The sequence below is a fragment of the Micropterus salmoides genome, unplaced genomic scaffold, assembly GCF_014851395.1.
Source record: "Micropterus salmoides isolate LMB-PRFRI ecotype aquatic unplaced genomic scaffold, ASM1485139v1 Ms_hic_scaffold_4, whole genome shotgun sequence".
Lineage (NCBI taxonomy): Eukaryota > Metazoa > Chordata > Actinopteri > Centrarchiformes > Centrarchidae > Micropterus > Micropterus salmoides.
In genome coordinates, this window is record NW_024043372.1 from 36,817,385 (window position 1) to 36,833,097 (window position 15,713).

Here is a 15,713-nt window from a genome sequence, read left to right on the forward strand (position 1 = left end):
ACCCACACGTCCTGACTCCTCTTCTTCGCTCTCGTATCCTGAACCCCCCCCCCTTTCTCTCTGTTGCCTCCTCCTGATCTCCTTTTTCTTCTCCATAGGGTTATAAGGGGGTCCGTCATGTCTTCGAATGTCTATTCAGCAACTGCAAGCCTCGTACATCTTTCTGTTTCGATCATCAATAAATCACTTAATCGTACCTGTTGATTGTGTGGTCCTTGCTAGTGAATTAGCATTTCGCAGAAATCCTGTCAGTTCCTTTTGCCAAGTTGATGCCGCTTGACCTGCCAAATATTTGCATTTGACAAACCGCAAATCAATAAGGGACATGGTTCATGATGTACAATAGTATACATAGATTGTGCCGATGGCGTAGAGGATGCAATAGTCAGGTCAGAAAAGGACGTTACAGATACAAATAGTGCCAAAATCCATTTTACAATAACTTGCACTTTACTTGGTCTGATCTGTCAGCGATGATTTGCATGGCATGGAGAATATTTGGTCAAGGCTTAACCTCTAGGGAGAGAACTGAGGATTATGGGTACGCAGAGTAGACTGCTGTGATGTGAAACCCCAGGCAGTCTCCCCTCTGATTGGAGATTAGCTCTGCCTTAGCAAGGTCTCGGCAGGTGGCGTGCACACACACACACACACACACACACACACACACACACACACACACACACACACACATACACACACATACACACACACACACACACACACACACACACACACACACATTTCATTTTGTCCTTTTGTGCCTTTCATCACCTTTATTTTACTATTATACCATCCATCCTCTTCTACATATCTCACCTAAATCCTTATATTACTGTATATTTTGTGTAGAGATATTAATAAAGATGATAACCATAATAAAGGTGTTTGCTTCATGTTGCTCTCACAGCAGATGTCAATAATAAAGGCTGATGAGAAAAGTTCCTCCCTAAATCAGCAATGGAGATCTAGGATTAGATCTTAGAGGAAGATCCTTTAGAAGACAATTTGATGTAGAGACTCATGGGGCTTTGTTTTTGCGAATCAATGAGACATGGAGAACAGTAGAGTCAAAGGTATGAGAGGTGCAGCTTACACCTTTGGCAGTAGCATGACAAGATGAAAATGAAATATCCAAAAATAAATCTCTGTTAAAAATAAATCACTTTTATGATATGACAAAGCTATGATTTATGTTTGACTAGGCAAAGACCATGGTTTAAAATAACGGTTTAGTTAAGAATAATATTGCAGTGCTTAAAATGATTCAACAATCATGCCCACTTCAAGCAGTGATTGGCCAGGTGTGTGTGTGTGTGTATAAATATACTGTATATTCACTCACTGGCCACTTTATTAGGTACACCTTGTTAGTATCGGGTTGGACCCCCTTTTGCCTTCCTTTTGATTGAAATGACAGCATCACGCAGTTGCTGCAGATTTGTCGGCTGCACATCCATGATGTGAATCTCCTGTTCCACCACATCCCAAAGGGGCTCTATTGGATTGAGATCTGGTGACTGTGGAGGCCATTGGATTACAGTAAACTCATTGTCATGTTCAAGAAACCAGTTTGCGATGATTTGAGCTTTATGACATGGTGCATTATCCTGCTGGAAGTAGCCATCAGAAGATGGTCATAAAGGGATGGACATGGTCAGCAACAATACTCGGGAGGCTGTCGCGTTTAAACAATGCTCAACTGGTACTAAGGGGCCCAAAGTGTGGCAAGAAAATATCCCCCATACCATAACACCAGCCTGAACCGTTGATACAAGGCAGGATGGATCCAAGCTTTCATGTTGTTTACGCCAAACTCTGACCCTACCATCTGAAATCGAGACTCATCAGACCAGGCAACGTTTTTCCAATCTTCTGTTGTCCAATTTTGGTGAGTCTGTGTGAACTGTAGCCTCAGTTTCCTGTTCTTCTCTGACAGGAGTAGTGGTCTTCTGCTGCTGTAGCCCATCTGCTTCAAAAGCAATAAATGGATTATCATTTAAGGTGCTCATCAAAGTTCACCTCTATAAAGGTTCAATTTGAAAATCTTCCCAAAAACAATGTTCCCTTTATTTAGGATAATTTTAATGTTAGCCTAAAAGTCCAGTGTGTAATATTTCTGAGGATCTAATGACAGAAATGCAATATAAAATCCATAACTATGTTTATGAACTTACATAATAAACTGTCATGTTTTTATTACCTTAGAAAGAGCTATTTCTATCTACATACACCTCGGGTCCTCTTACATGGACGTCGCCATGTTGTGCCGTCATGTATCTAAAGAAAACAAAAACGACAAACTACTCTACGACAAACTACTCTGCAGAGCGTGTTTTATCACTACTTTCTTCTTCTTGTAGAATTCTGGCAGTGCAGACACTCATCACTACGTTGAATATGTACGTTTGAAGAAGTAACAATATACAGCAGGGGTCGCAAATTTCGGGGTTTTTTTTATCCATTAGATGGTGGGTGAGAATTTAATTAATATATAATTATAAAAATATTTAAATTGAATGTTGAGGTGTTCCGTTAGTTCAGTTGGTAAAGTGCAGGACTCTCCTAGAAGGTTGTGTGTTTGATTCCATGTTGGGAGAATTCTTTTCCCTCTTCAACAAATTGATTATGAAGCAATTGTTTCACATGCTCACATTAAAACATGTGCTGCAGTTTGTGTTTCGGTGTTTGATCCGCATCCATCAACCTACGGACGCTTTTTCATTTCCCCAGTATCTCCAGGCAGAGGACATTTAGGGGAATCGTGTTTTCTTATGGCTTTCAGAGGTATGTCAAGCAGGCTACAGACTCTTTTACTGTTTGTTTTTGTTTAAGTAAAGACTCTCAATTCTCTTTTATTTTGCAGGTAAAAGCACTAAAGGGAGTAACTGTTGCTGTTATGACTAAGATCTATTTTAGCTCCGCTATCAAAGTATTTATTTGTATTTATTTTTTGCCGCCCAAAGCACCGTAATCTGGCTGCGGGCCAGATATTATTGGTGGCGGGCAGTTTCGGCGAGGGTCCATAATCACAGAGAGAATGAATGAGTTGAATGAGTCCCTTGCACGATGGCTGCCCATTTCTCCTAATTAGGAGGGGTTAAATGCAGAGAACAAATTCTACATGCATTGTACTGTGTACAAATTGTTTGTGGCCAATAAAGTTTATTATGTTTCCAACGGAAGTCCAGACAAAATGCTGGGAGCAGGTGAGGCAGTGAATCCAGAATGGAGATCAGCACACATTGCTGACTCTTTGCTGCAGCCCTCCTCCTCTTTCGTCTCTGTAGCAGTAGATGGAAGCAAGTTTACTTCACTGTCTCTCTGTATCAGTGAAGAGCTTTCTCTCCTACACAACACAGATACAAAGGCTGCATTGCTACCACCACCAAGACTAACACCACAGAACCATGACTCTGTAAGGCATTTGCCAGTGCTGAGAAAAAAGAGCTGCATCCTCATCACATGTATCTCCACTGTAGAGAGATATTTTGGAGGCAATCACGCTGGAGATCTTATCATTTTATACTCTTTATACAAATGTCTTACTCACTTCATGATCAGCTCATGTCTACCAAGAACCCCCTGTCTAACTAACCCTGGTCTTACATGTAGTTACATGTATTTCAATATATCAATATTTTAATATTTTGCCTCTTAGATCTTGTCATACAGTGTATATAATGTGTGTATTTGTCAGATACTGTAAAGAAAAACATAACAATGCATCCAAAGATGTCCAGTTTGCCATGGTCTACGTTGTTCATACATATTCATTTAATTATTTGTCAGAGGTTTTAGCCTAAATCAATCAACTTGAGGTTTGTAATGATGGAGGTAGGATTTAGTTTTTGAGAATTTTTGTCTGAAATGCTTACGTTTGTTTTTGTGATCATAGTCCTTAACATCTCATTCGGAACAGGAATGAAGTAATTGTATAGATGTGATATTGCATTTTTCAAAATTACAGTGACCAAGAGAGCTCAGTATAAACTAGGGCTGGACGATATGGCCAAAAATGTTATCACGATAAATAGTTTCATATCTTTCCACATCCATAATTATCACAATAAGTATCTAATCATTATTTCTTTAGGGTTTAAATACTGATTTTTGCTCCTGAGTGAAAGTTGAAGAACTCTGATGGTTAATTGTGTAAGATTCAAGTGAATAAAATCAAACATTTAGTGAATATTTATTGAACATTTGTTATATTATTATTACAAAACATCACATTGCAATAATTATTGTTATTGTTTTATTGTCCAGCCCTAAAAGAAACACTGCAAGTTAACCACAACACAACAGAAGAAATCTGAAATGGTCACTTTGGCAAGTTCCAGGGTTTAGAACAGACTATCCACTCAGCCTGTGCACTTAATGTTAGTGTAAAACAAATGCACCGGAAGTGTGTTCTCAGTTTCACACCTCTAAAGCTACTACTGTTACTTGATGTGTCAATGGGAAACACAGGAAAGTCTGGGGAGGCTGGGAAGATGGAACAGGAGAAGACATGCTTCTGAGGGATTTATGAAGAAGAAAGTAAAGGAGTGGAAATGACAGAGCAGGAGGTTTGGGGATAATAAAAGAAGGTAATGAAGGAGGGGATGGGGAGAGAGTCAAAACCCAATCCCATTATTTCAATTTCCTCCAGAGAATGTCAATTGCAACCTTTGTGGCAGTCAGGAGAGGGTTCTCTGCTGCTGCTGTTTAAAGATGTCACATCATGTTGCGGGTTGAATGTAATGCGTCCAATGTTGGATGTGCTTACACCTGTTTAAGGTGAGCATACTGCTGTTCAAGCTTAAGTTAAGTTAAACACCCCTCCTGTGACAGCTCTAACTACGAGCAACACCTTTCACTGTACAGCTAGCCATCTGACACATTGTTCACGTACAAATATTGATTAGAGTGGCTTCAAAGATAATATTTGTACCATCTTGTCATCAGTGGTACACAGCTGCAGGTTCATTAGAAAGTAAAAATGTTTTTCTGTGTGCCGTAAAGCAATCTGCCTTTGTGCTGTGAAGAAGACCAGCAGATACCATCTGAGTCAGGCAGAAGCAGCCCGCCTAAATATAAATCTGCTGGTCTCCTTTCAGTCCTGTCTTCTAAATATGTTGAGACTAGGAAATAATCAATGTCAGGGCTTGAAAAATTAATTGCTGATAGAATCATCTTTTCTTTTTTTTTTTAGCTAACCTAAACTTAGTTTTTTTGTAGCCTTAAACTAACCACACGTGGAACACAATGTCCTGCTCTTTGTATGCCCAGCATCCACTCCTACCAACTCCCTACAACCGCTGAGCTGTACAAGTAAAAAAACATAGCACTTTCTGGACTGGCAATCACCAATCAACAACAATCAACAACAACAGCAATTATGTTTCCTTCAAAAAGTAGTTCAAATAGACGTGCTTGTCAGTCACTTTTCGTCAGCAGACAGATCACAGCCTGGATAAAAAAAGGTTTGACGTGTTACCGCAAATCATTTAATGTTGAACAATATGCTTATTGACAAGTTAGAACTTTGCATTAACAAATTAGAGACCAATGTAAAGCCTTTTGCTTGTCCTTGTGCAATTGAATAAAAACAACCCACAGAAATGAAACTGGACTAGTGGTAAAAAAGTACACTATTATATGAAATTGTAATGAATGTAGTATTGAATATATTATTGTTATACTAAGTCTCCAATTAACTAAACTAAACTAAATTATACTCTTTATTCAATACACTCATGTACAGTTCCTCCTCCAGGTTGTGGATAGAGACTCTGCAGTGGACAGATGTACACTGAGCCTGTGCCAGTGTGCCAGTATTTGCTGTTTTTAGCTGCCTCCTCCATAGAGCAACACGCTCCCCTTGTTCTGTTTTACATCTTTTTTACTTGTTATTTTTATAAATATTGTTTATTGTTGAGAAGTTGAGAAAAACACATTTCAAAATGTTGGCATTTCGTGCATTCCTTGATAATCAAGCAAGTAGACTCATAGCATGAATTTTTCTCCAAAACATGCAGCCCTACAAAAAATAAGTGATTTCAGTGAAGGAGACATCTTCAACAATCCCCCACCACGGCTTCTGCTCTTTTGCTCGACATTAAACTCCAACACCCTTGAGGCTTTGCAGATTTTCCATATGCATTGCCCTCAGCATGGCATTGGCTCAAGAGGAGACACTGAGCCTATTGAGAAACTCCCCAGACCGAAAGCTCTCCTTCGTAATGTTGCCTAATGGCCTGAGACACACATGATGACGTGTCATGCAGCAGAACAAGTGGTACCCGGGACCTGAGTGCTTGGCAGCCAACGATGGTTAGAGGCACAGGGAGAGAGATAACATATGAACATCCTGAATGTGGATGAGTGATTTATAGGATGATTAATAGTTTAGCATTTTGATTTTTAATAAAGAAAAGAATATCATGTACACACACACACACACACACACACATACACACACACAGGTTTATCCCACTGTCCCTGTGAGGACATCATGCATTCTCTAGACCCCTACCTTAAACCTAACCATCACAACTATATGCCTAACTCTAACCCTAAAAACAACAGCCCTTTTACACTTTGTCCCCGCAAAGCTGCCGGACCTTACAAGTATAGTAGGATCCCTGTTTTATACCCCGTGAATTTAGTAAATATGGTCCACAGATCAAGCGCGCACATACATATTGGAAAGATACCTCCTAGTTAGCTCAGAGTGCAGAATTAACTATTAGCCCTAGCAATCCGAGGAAACTTGTTCTGTTGGGGACTGTGAGCTGCAGCCTTTTATTTTACGAAGCTCTCGCCAACGTCCGGCAGCTTCTTGCTTGGTCTCTGTCTTTTTCTCTTCTTAGCTTCCTCCGTCAACGTTCTCTTCTGTGTCTTTGCCTCTTCTATTAGCTAACGTTATGTCCATAGACACCGGTGCCGCTCTCGACCAGCAGCAGCATAATGTTGCTTGAAACTTGGGTGGCCAGCAAGCCAACAAAGCTAGACAGCAATCGATGCATGAGCACTTACAGTAACGTTACGGTTGCCCGAGCGTGTTGTCTAGTTAGCTAACATTAACTCGAGATTTATAGCTAGCAGCTTAACATCTGTCTGTGAAACCTCTAGCTGATTTGGCTCTTTGCTAACACAGCCAAACATCAAGCAAGCACAAGACATAGCAAGCCAACAGAAAGATGTCCAGCTCACCATCGGTCCTGCATCCTTTCAGCTCTTTCAGCTCACGCCAACGAGTAAAAGCCAGTCTGAGAATTACATCTTGGTGCCGTAAACCATAACGCTGCCGTAAATGTCCTGCTCGTGATTCCACCATTACATAGCGCAGTATCTGGCTAAGGGAGCCCAGAGTAGCAATGACAGAGACTCCATTCACCCTATAACAAGTCAGTGTACCATCAAAATAATTTTTAAGCTGTTATTTGAAAGAGGTCATACAGTGCTTTTTGGCTTTTTCCCTTTCCTTTATTCTGTACACCCCAAAGGGATTTACCATCTCCTACAGAAAACACTACTCCTGAACTGCCTGAAAACAGCTTGATTGTAGTCCAGTCTTTACTTCCGTAATCTATCTGCGTCACTACGTAACACACGTAATAGTGCTCGCCTAGCAGCTAGTCAGGGACACCCTCAACAACACTGGTGGAGAAACACACTGAGCTGCAGCACACACTGTGACAAACTTCCTTAGCTATTACCGGCCTTTGCTGACCCACATTTCTCTACTTCTGATTGGCTAGTAGTCCTTCACTAGGAACTGCGTATGTGCAACTCCCAACAAAGATCATTATTATGCAGTATGACAAAAATATGGCGTTTTTTGAAAATTAAACCATGTAAACCTGTTCTGGTACAACCTCTAAATAAGCATAATACCACCTCTTTAATACTGAAAATATCCATAATTAAGCTACCATGCATAGTACCGACACGCTTTCTTTCCCCGCTGCTTTTGTACCCTCGTTTGAAAATACGAAACCCATCTATTGGATGACTGTCCTTCATTTTTGAGTTCTACTCTTTCACTTACACTCTCCTCCATCTCTTCATTTCTTTATACGTCCATGTTTGTGTGCTTCGATCTGCTATTGTTTTCTTACCTTGCTCTCTCTAAGGACACAGTGCAGGAAAAAGTCGATGATTTCTAAAGGTCCTGAGTCCACTGCTATCAACACAGCCTCAGCTCCAGCTGCCTTGTGGGAAGGAATAATCTAGCCATCAATACCTCCTCCCAGATAATGTCAGGCCTTCCAGACCAATGCACAATTAACCCTCCTACCACCCCCTCCCTCCACACGCAAACACACACATGCACACAACTGTGTACCCTGTCAGTGAGAACACTGGAGCAATGACTTGTGAAATGATCTAGCTGCAGTACAGAGTGACAACTCGACAGAAAGCCATATCAAACCTTATCTTCAACACGATGAAACTGAAATCTCCCACTTGCCATGAACACTTGGTGTCTTTTTCAACACGTTTGAGACCAGTTTCATATGTATCACATCTAGTTAATTAGCGGTTTGTGTGATTGGGAATTCGCCAGAGGATTGTCGACTGATGTCGACTGAGCTAGTGGCACACACTTGTAGGTTCCATTTGAACTGATAAAATCTGTTTCAAAGCACAGTGATGGCAGAATATCGGCATGGGAATAAACACACACACACACACACACACACACACACACAGGTAACTGCTATCAACCTACATGAATTTGAATTTGAGTTTATATTGCATTTCTACGACTGTAGGTTGAAAGCAAAAAAATGTTTGTCAATATATAATAATATTGACAAAACTGAAAATCTTCATCAGTTTGGTCCATTTTAAAAACCTCACTCCATTCTATTGCACATGAAAACTGAGTCTTTAATCCAATGTCCTTCTAATCTGCTCAGCTGTGTCTATCTGACAGCTTATTGCACCTCCTAATACAATTACATACACAATACAGTCTTTACAGGGAGTTTGTTCCAGTTTTGCACAGATGAATGAATATGCTGAGTGGGGATACATTATTGGAATGCGTGTGCATTTCATGCATAATGCAGGCTAATCTGGTAGGCAGATATGGCAACCAAAATAGAAGCTGTGATCTTTGATGCAACACTGCTGAAGGCATTTCATTATCATAATTCCATACAATTACACATTATTTCAACCAGCTAGATGAAAAAGAACAGGCAGTGACAGAATGATTGGGGGTATGGGGGAAAACCTATAGCCAACACGGCTTCAAAACCATGTTGGAAAGGTGTCTGGTGGCATTGGAATAATGACTGATGTGGAATGACTGAAGATCTGTTTGTCACCAACCACTAAAATGATGCACCTAAATGCCTCATATGACTTCCAGAAACATGTTTGTGACTTTCCTTTGATCTTTGCTCTCCATCAAGTGCAAGAACACATTTCAGCTCTCTCTTAAGCAAAGGAGAGACCCCCTGCCCTCACATAGGAGACACAGAGAGAGGGGGTGCGCTACTAATGAGGAAAAAAGTCCTCGTGCAGTGTTCATGCGCAGAATGAGCGACGCGTTCCCACTGCGCTCATCCTGTGAGAATATGGTTGATGGTGACATTTCTGACAAAGAGATCAGGTGTAGCCTAACACAAGAGAGGGGATACTGAAGCTCCGCTCCTCATGGTGTGCCCCCACCAAAAACGTTAGGAAGAACCCCCATTCACCCCCCCACCCAAACAGTCAAGTGTCTTCCATCCTTACCGCATAGCAGCTGCATCCAGGCGCACGTCTTGTAGACCGTGGCGGTGTTGCAGAAGAAGAAGAGGGCGAAGCAGCCGATGCAGCTGAGGATGAGCACCATGGACATCAGCACGAAGAAGGAGGCCGCCTTGAAGGCTCCCGATGGGATGGAGCTGAAGTCGGAGAAGCTGCCCTGGCACAAGAGCTCCCGGTTGGAGTTCCCGTTGCCCACGCAGTAGTGGAACAAGCCGAAATAGCCGGCTTGGGGGGTATTGACGCTGTCGCCGATCCAGTAGGGCTGGATGAAGACCACCACATTAATGATGGCCAAGCAGATGGTGAATATTGCCCACAGGACCCCGATGGCCCTGGAGTTGCGCATGTAGTTGTCATGGTAGATTTTGGAGGCTTCTTGCGAAGGCAGCATTTTTCTCTCCCACCCCCCCTGCCACCCCCCTCCCCCCCGCACAGCAGCGTTAACCTGGTGTTCCCTTTTTTCTTGATCTCCCTTTTATCCTCCTCGATCTGTAGGTAGAAAGGATGAAATTATATATTTTTAAAAAACAGGCCTATTTCTCCGCAACCAGGGGTCCAGAGGTCCAGTGGCTGGTCTCCTCTCTCCCCCTGAAGCTCAACCAACCAGCAGATCTAGATCCGGTTCTTTGGATTCGTCTCCCCCTCTTCTCCCTCCCTCCTACCCTCAGATCAGTCAATCAGTTCAGTGGTGAAGCGTGATTCAACCGAATCCGCTCCTCTCAGCGCGTAAAGACACAGGAGAGCCGACAATGGAGCTCACGGAGCCAAAAGCAGCGGCCAATGATGGACATGAGGAGCAGCATTGTCTTCTTTCACCTCTTCGCCTTCGCCTAACGGTATCCCCTCTGCTGTGGATTCAAACCAAAAAGGTTTTAGAGAAGATACGAGATGCACCCGTCGAGTTTCCCCGAGATGATGATGAATCATCCGCAAATGAAGAGAGATCCAAAATAAATTAAAAAGACAAGGATGCAGTCTTTGACATGCTTCACTCAAGAATTTAATCTTGACAAAATCGGAAACTTCGACATGAGGAATGTCCGAGTGGCATATGCATGAAAAATGTATAAAAATATAAATCAGTCCTCCAACACTGCACACACCGACAACCCCATGACTGTGGTTTTGGATGCTGTGACTCTCTCACTCACTATCCGGGTATCTCTCTCCCTCTCGCTCTCCTGTGTGCCTCCTCCAGTCTCTCTCCGTGCGCGCAACCGAGGAACGTCGACGACTTGTGGATGATTTTTGATATTACAGAAATTTGACCCCCACCCCCACTTCCCCCTGCAGAGACCCCTCTCCCTACACAAAGTTGCAAAAATAAATAAATAAAAATCGTTTGCAATGTGCAACACTTAATTTCAACTGACATAAAATTCGTTCTGATATTGAAGATGGGATCTGCGTCAATGTTGTTTAATAATAATGTTAATAATCTTTATTTGTAGAGAACTTTTCAAAAACAAGTTACAAAGTGCTTTAACAAGTGTAAAGACAACAATACCCAAAAGACAACAATACAAAAACAATACAAGATAAAAGCATGAAAACATTAAAAAAGACTAAAATACACGTTTAAGATAAATATAAAATAAGTAAAATAGAATAAAATAAAAGGGATTAAATAAAGTCAAATAAGATCGGGAAAGGCTCTCCTATAAAAGTATGTTTTAAGAAGGGACTTAAAAGAGTTCACTGACTCAGCCGACCTGATTTCCTCGAGCAGGCTGTTCCAGAGCCTTGGGGCCCTGACAGCAAACGCACAACATTTAAGTCGATATTGTGCTTTCATGTTGCACATTATTAAACTTAGGCTATGTGTGTTTAGTCAAATCACCAGACAGCGATCCTGAGGCCACGATGCACCGATCTGACTCACTGGACACATGTTTGCGCAAATACCAACCATACACACTGATATTTAATTGCTCAAGTGTTGAATATATATTTTTTATTTTTTATAAGAAGTTGGTCTATTAGTTAACATGTTAATTTCTGGACTATAGTTTTAATTTGAATGTGTTTTACATTAGATTATAATGAACTAAATATTAAAAACAGATTCTGGTAATAGCATGGGCATCTTTCCTCATGAAGTTGATTCACACATGGCTGAACATATGAAAAGCAGCATGGAGATGTTGACCATCATAACAGCACATTAAGCATTCACTAGCTGCGTGGCTGAATGAAAAGTGATTGCTGGATTTGACTTTCACAATCTCATGTATAAATTATTGTCAAAAGATTACATTCCCTTAATTCAATAACGCTGCCCTTTAAGACTAATGACAGAGATTATTCCAACATAACTGTCATGTGACATCAGACATAATGTAATCTAAACAGGGTGTGTCAGTCATGCTGGGGGTGGACTGCTCAAGATTTAATTAACTCTTGAGAAGAATTTTTTTTTCTGAAGTTCTGTAAACTTTTCATTAAAAAAAATAAAATAAAATCCTGAAAGTTTTCAGGAACATTATCATTTGGGCTACTTAGAACTGCATTGGGATTACACTGAAAAAAAAGGAGATTTGCTAATAACACTTGAAATTTTTAATTGTTATTCTGATGGAAGTACTGTGGGTCAGAAAGGATCATTAAATCATGGATTGGTCCAAAGGGGAACTCCACAGATTTTACACATCAAAAAGTTGTAGCCATTTGTATTATGGGTAGGCATTAGGTTTTGACAAGGCAGAGGAATGCACAGAGAAAAAAAGATGATATCTCTGGTTCTGCTGCATCCTTTTTAAGTGTCCATTGTGAGTCTGACGGTGTTATATGAGTGCAATGATAAGTCTGGGGAGTATTCTTTTAATGATGCTATTAAAAATCAATACTAATAGAGAATATTGAATTAATTTGAATGTAAGCCTCCTTGAAATGAATATAGGCTATATTTTTGATGTTGAGTTATTCAAGTCATTCTTCCATGATCAACAATACCAATATAATAATAAAACAACTGATAATATTTATTCAAGGTAAACAGGGCTGCACAAAGAAATTAAATGTAAATATAGATATACTGTATAGTGTAGTCAGTGCAAATTTAAAGAACCACTCTAGACATGTTTAAGACACCACTCTGCTATGAATACTATTTTGAGTCTGATATGTTTTGCTCCGCAGAATGACTTGGTCAAAAAGCATACAGTATCTCACAAAAGTGAGTCCACCCCTCACATCTTTTCATGTCACAACAATGAAGAAATTACACTTTACTATGTAGTAGAGAAATTAGTGAGTGTACAGCTTGAATTTGCTGTTCCCTCAAAATAACACATCACACAGCCATTAGTGTCTAAACTGCTGGCAACAAAAGTGAGGACACCCCTAAGTGAAAATGTCCAAATGGGCCCAAAGTGTGAATATTTTTTGTGGCTACCATTATTTTCCAGCAGTGCCTTGACCCTCATGGGCATGGAGTTCACCAGAGCTTCACTTCTTGCGCCCCTCCATGAGGACGTCACAGAGCTGGTGGATGTTAGAGACCTTGCGCTCCTCCACCTTCCGTTTGAGGACGCCCCACAGACGCTCAATAGGGTTTAGGTCTGGAGACATGCTTGTTCATCACCTTTACCCTCAGATTCTTCTTCAGCTAGCGAGGCAGAGGTCGTCTTGGAGGTGCGTTTGGGATCGTTCTTCTTTGGTCGAGCATGGCGAGGCCTGTTCTGAGTGGAACCTGCCCTGTTGAGCTGCTGCTCAGCTTCAGGGTCTTTGCAACCTTCTGATAGCCTAGGCCATCTTTATGTAGAGCAACAATTCTTTTTTTTCAGATCCTCAGAGAGTTCTTTGCCATGAGGTGCCATGTTGAACTTCCAGTGAGCAGTAGGAGGGAGTGTGAGAGCGATAACACCAAATTTAACACACCTGCTCCCCATTCACACCTGAGACCTTGTAACACTAACGAGTCACATGACACCGGGGAGGGAAAATGGCTAAATGGGCCCAATTTGGACATTTTCACTTATGGGTGTACTCACTTTTGTTGCCAGCGGTTTAGACATTAATGTCTGTTTGATGTATTTTGAGGGGACAGCAAATTTACACTGTTATACAAGCTGTACACTCACTACTTTACATTGTAGCAAAGTGTCATTTCTTCAGTGTTGTCACATGAAAAGATATAATGAAATATTTACAACGATGTGAGGGATGTACTCACTTTTGTGAGGTACTGTTGTTCTCACGAAAAAACACTAGAATAGGCTATAAGAAAAATTCCTGTTTGTTTGAAAAGTAGAAGGTAGATAGAAGGTATAGTTAAGTTGGCCAATGATGAGTTCCCATTTGTAGATAAGATCTTACAGGCAAGAAATACACCTTTTGCAGCATGAGGAATAATTTTCGGTGTAAACAAACAGGCCCCAGACACGTCCAAAACATCGTTCAAAAACACACGTCACTTATTAAAGGGAGAGATGGCTGTCACGTGGTCATGTCAGCTTCCTGTTTACCGCCTGTTGTACCTTCAGACTGTACTACAGATTGCAACACCACTCTGCACTGCCTTTCTTCCACAACATATGTAGTATTGAGATTCCGCAGCCACGGGGTTGACTACCGCATAATTTAAATCCGTTTATTGGCATAGCCCAGGTTAATAAATAGATATGAAGACGTGACATTGCTTAAACGTGAGCAGGCCAGGAAGGATCCTGAAGATTTCCTGACTCCAGGTGGTGCTGAGAGTCGGGCGTCACTTCATCAGATGTTACAACCGCAAACAAACCCGTGGTGATGCGGAGGACTACAAGGGCCTGAAATTGTCTGAAACGAGTAACGAGCGGTTTGAGTTCATATAAACGAGCAAGCTACGACTGGAAAGCTGAACTAGACTGTTAGCTATTCGTGCTAACTGCGGTAGCAGTAGCCGCCGTGGTGTGAGTGGCTGGGCGTGCGGGCTGGCTAACGGCTTGTGTTTGGACAGTGGAGCAGCTCGCCGGTGCCCTGAATTCAGGAAGACTCCCCGGCTCCGGCCCCCTCAAGCGGGCAGTCAGGAAGAAGCTGGCTGGGAAGGGATGGCCTCGTCGGTCTTCCCGATCCGAAGGACAAGGCTCTGCGGTGTTTGAAGGAGGCCGAGTTCGGCTGGAGGCAACCGCCGCAGGTCGAGGCGCTATGATGGCTGCCTCCCCCTCCGCGGCCGGCGGCTTTACGGCCTCAAGGCTGTCGGTCAGAAAGAGCGAGGAAATAGCGGATTTGATAGATCTGTTTTCCAAGATGCAGTACAGAGCAAAGGAAGTCACTCCTCGGGTAAGATCGGCGGTCATCAGTCGGTGTGCTTTCACTGCTCTGCAATCTGTCATTCTCTCTAGTGGGAATGATAAACCGAACTGCCTTGCACAATCAAGGAAATTAAAGTGACCTTGTACATCAGCAAAACAACACACACTGTAGAGAGTGATATGACCTCCCAACAATCATAAGAATCCACAGCTCACTTCGGCATATATCTGATTCATCAAGCTGCACTCAATTTCATTAATGTACGGCATATATATGTACAGAGACACTCATTTTCTGTAGGTGTAACGTTATTTAAAATCTTGCCCCATCGAGCTATTTTTTTGTATAGAGCAGTTTTTTAATTGAAATGTAGTGATTCAAGAGTAGACAGAGTAAATCTGCCTTCTGTCGGGCCTGTGCCGGTCTACTGTGTTGGCAATCTTCAAAATTGTTATGAATGCCGCACATGAGAATGCTGTTAATCTTTACACACTAATACACCTAGTGTCATTGAATGGGTAAGGGACATTCACTTTACTGGTAGATATGAGTGTCTACGTTGATGTTTGCTACAACTGTGACACCAAAATGTGTGACCTATCAGATTCTGTGACCCAAATGGGAAGTTAAGCAGCAGAGGGTTTGTTGAGGATGTGAAGCAGTTGCAGTTTGGTTGGGTTTAGCTACCGAAAGTACTTAGAAAAATGCATATGCTACCAAACTTC

The 15,713-nt window shown here is 41.7% G+C and overlaps 2 protein-coding genes across 2 annotated transcripts in view; one reads left to right on the top strand and one right to left on the bottom strand.

Annotated features, from left to right (window-relative positions):
* lhfpl4a (LHFPL tetraspan subfamily member 4a) overlaps positions 1–10,182 on the bottom strand; it is a 55,252-nt gene extending 45,070 nt beyond the window's left edge. Inside the window, exon 1 of the mRNA XM_038697962.1 lies at positions 9,739–10,182. Coding sequence (XP_038553890.1) covers positions 9,739–10,144 — 406 coding nt within the window. The 5' untranslated portion in view covers positions 10,145–10,182. The remainder of the gene's footprint in view (positions 1–9,738) is intronic.
* Positions 10,183–14,206: 4,024 nt separating this feature from the next.
* Positions 14,207–15,713, top strand: part of mtmr14 (myotubularin related protein 14) — a 30,758-nt gene continuing 29,251 nt past the window's right edge. The window contains exon 1 of the mRNA XM_038695824.1: positions 14,207–15,015. Coding sequence (XP_038551752.1) covers positions 14,881–15,015 — 135 coding nt within the window. The 5' untranslated portion in view covers positions 14,207–14,880. The remainder of the gene's footprint in view (positions 15,016–15,713) is intronic.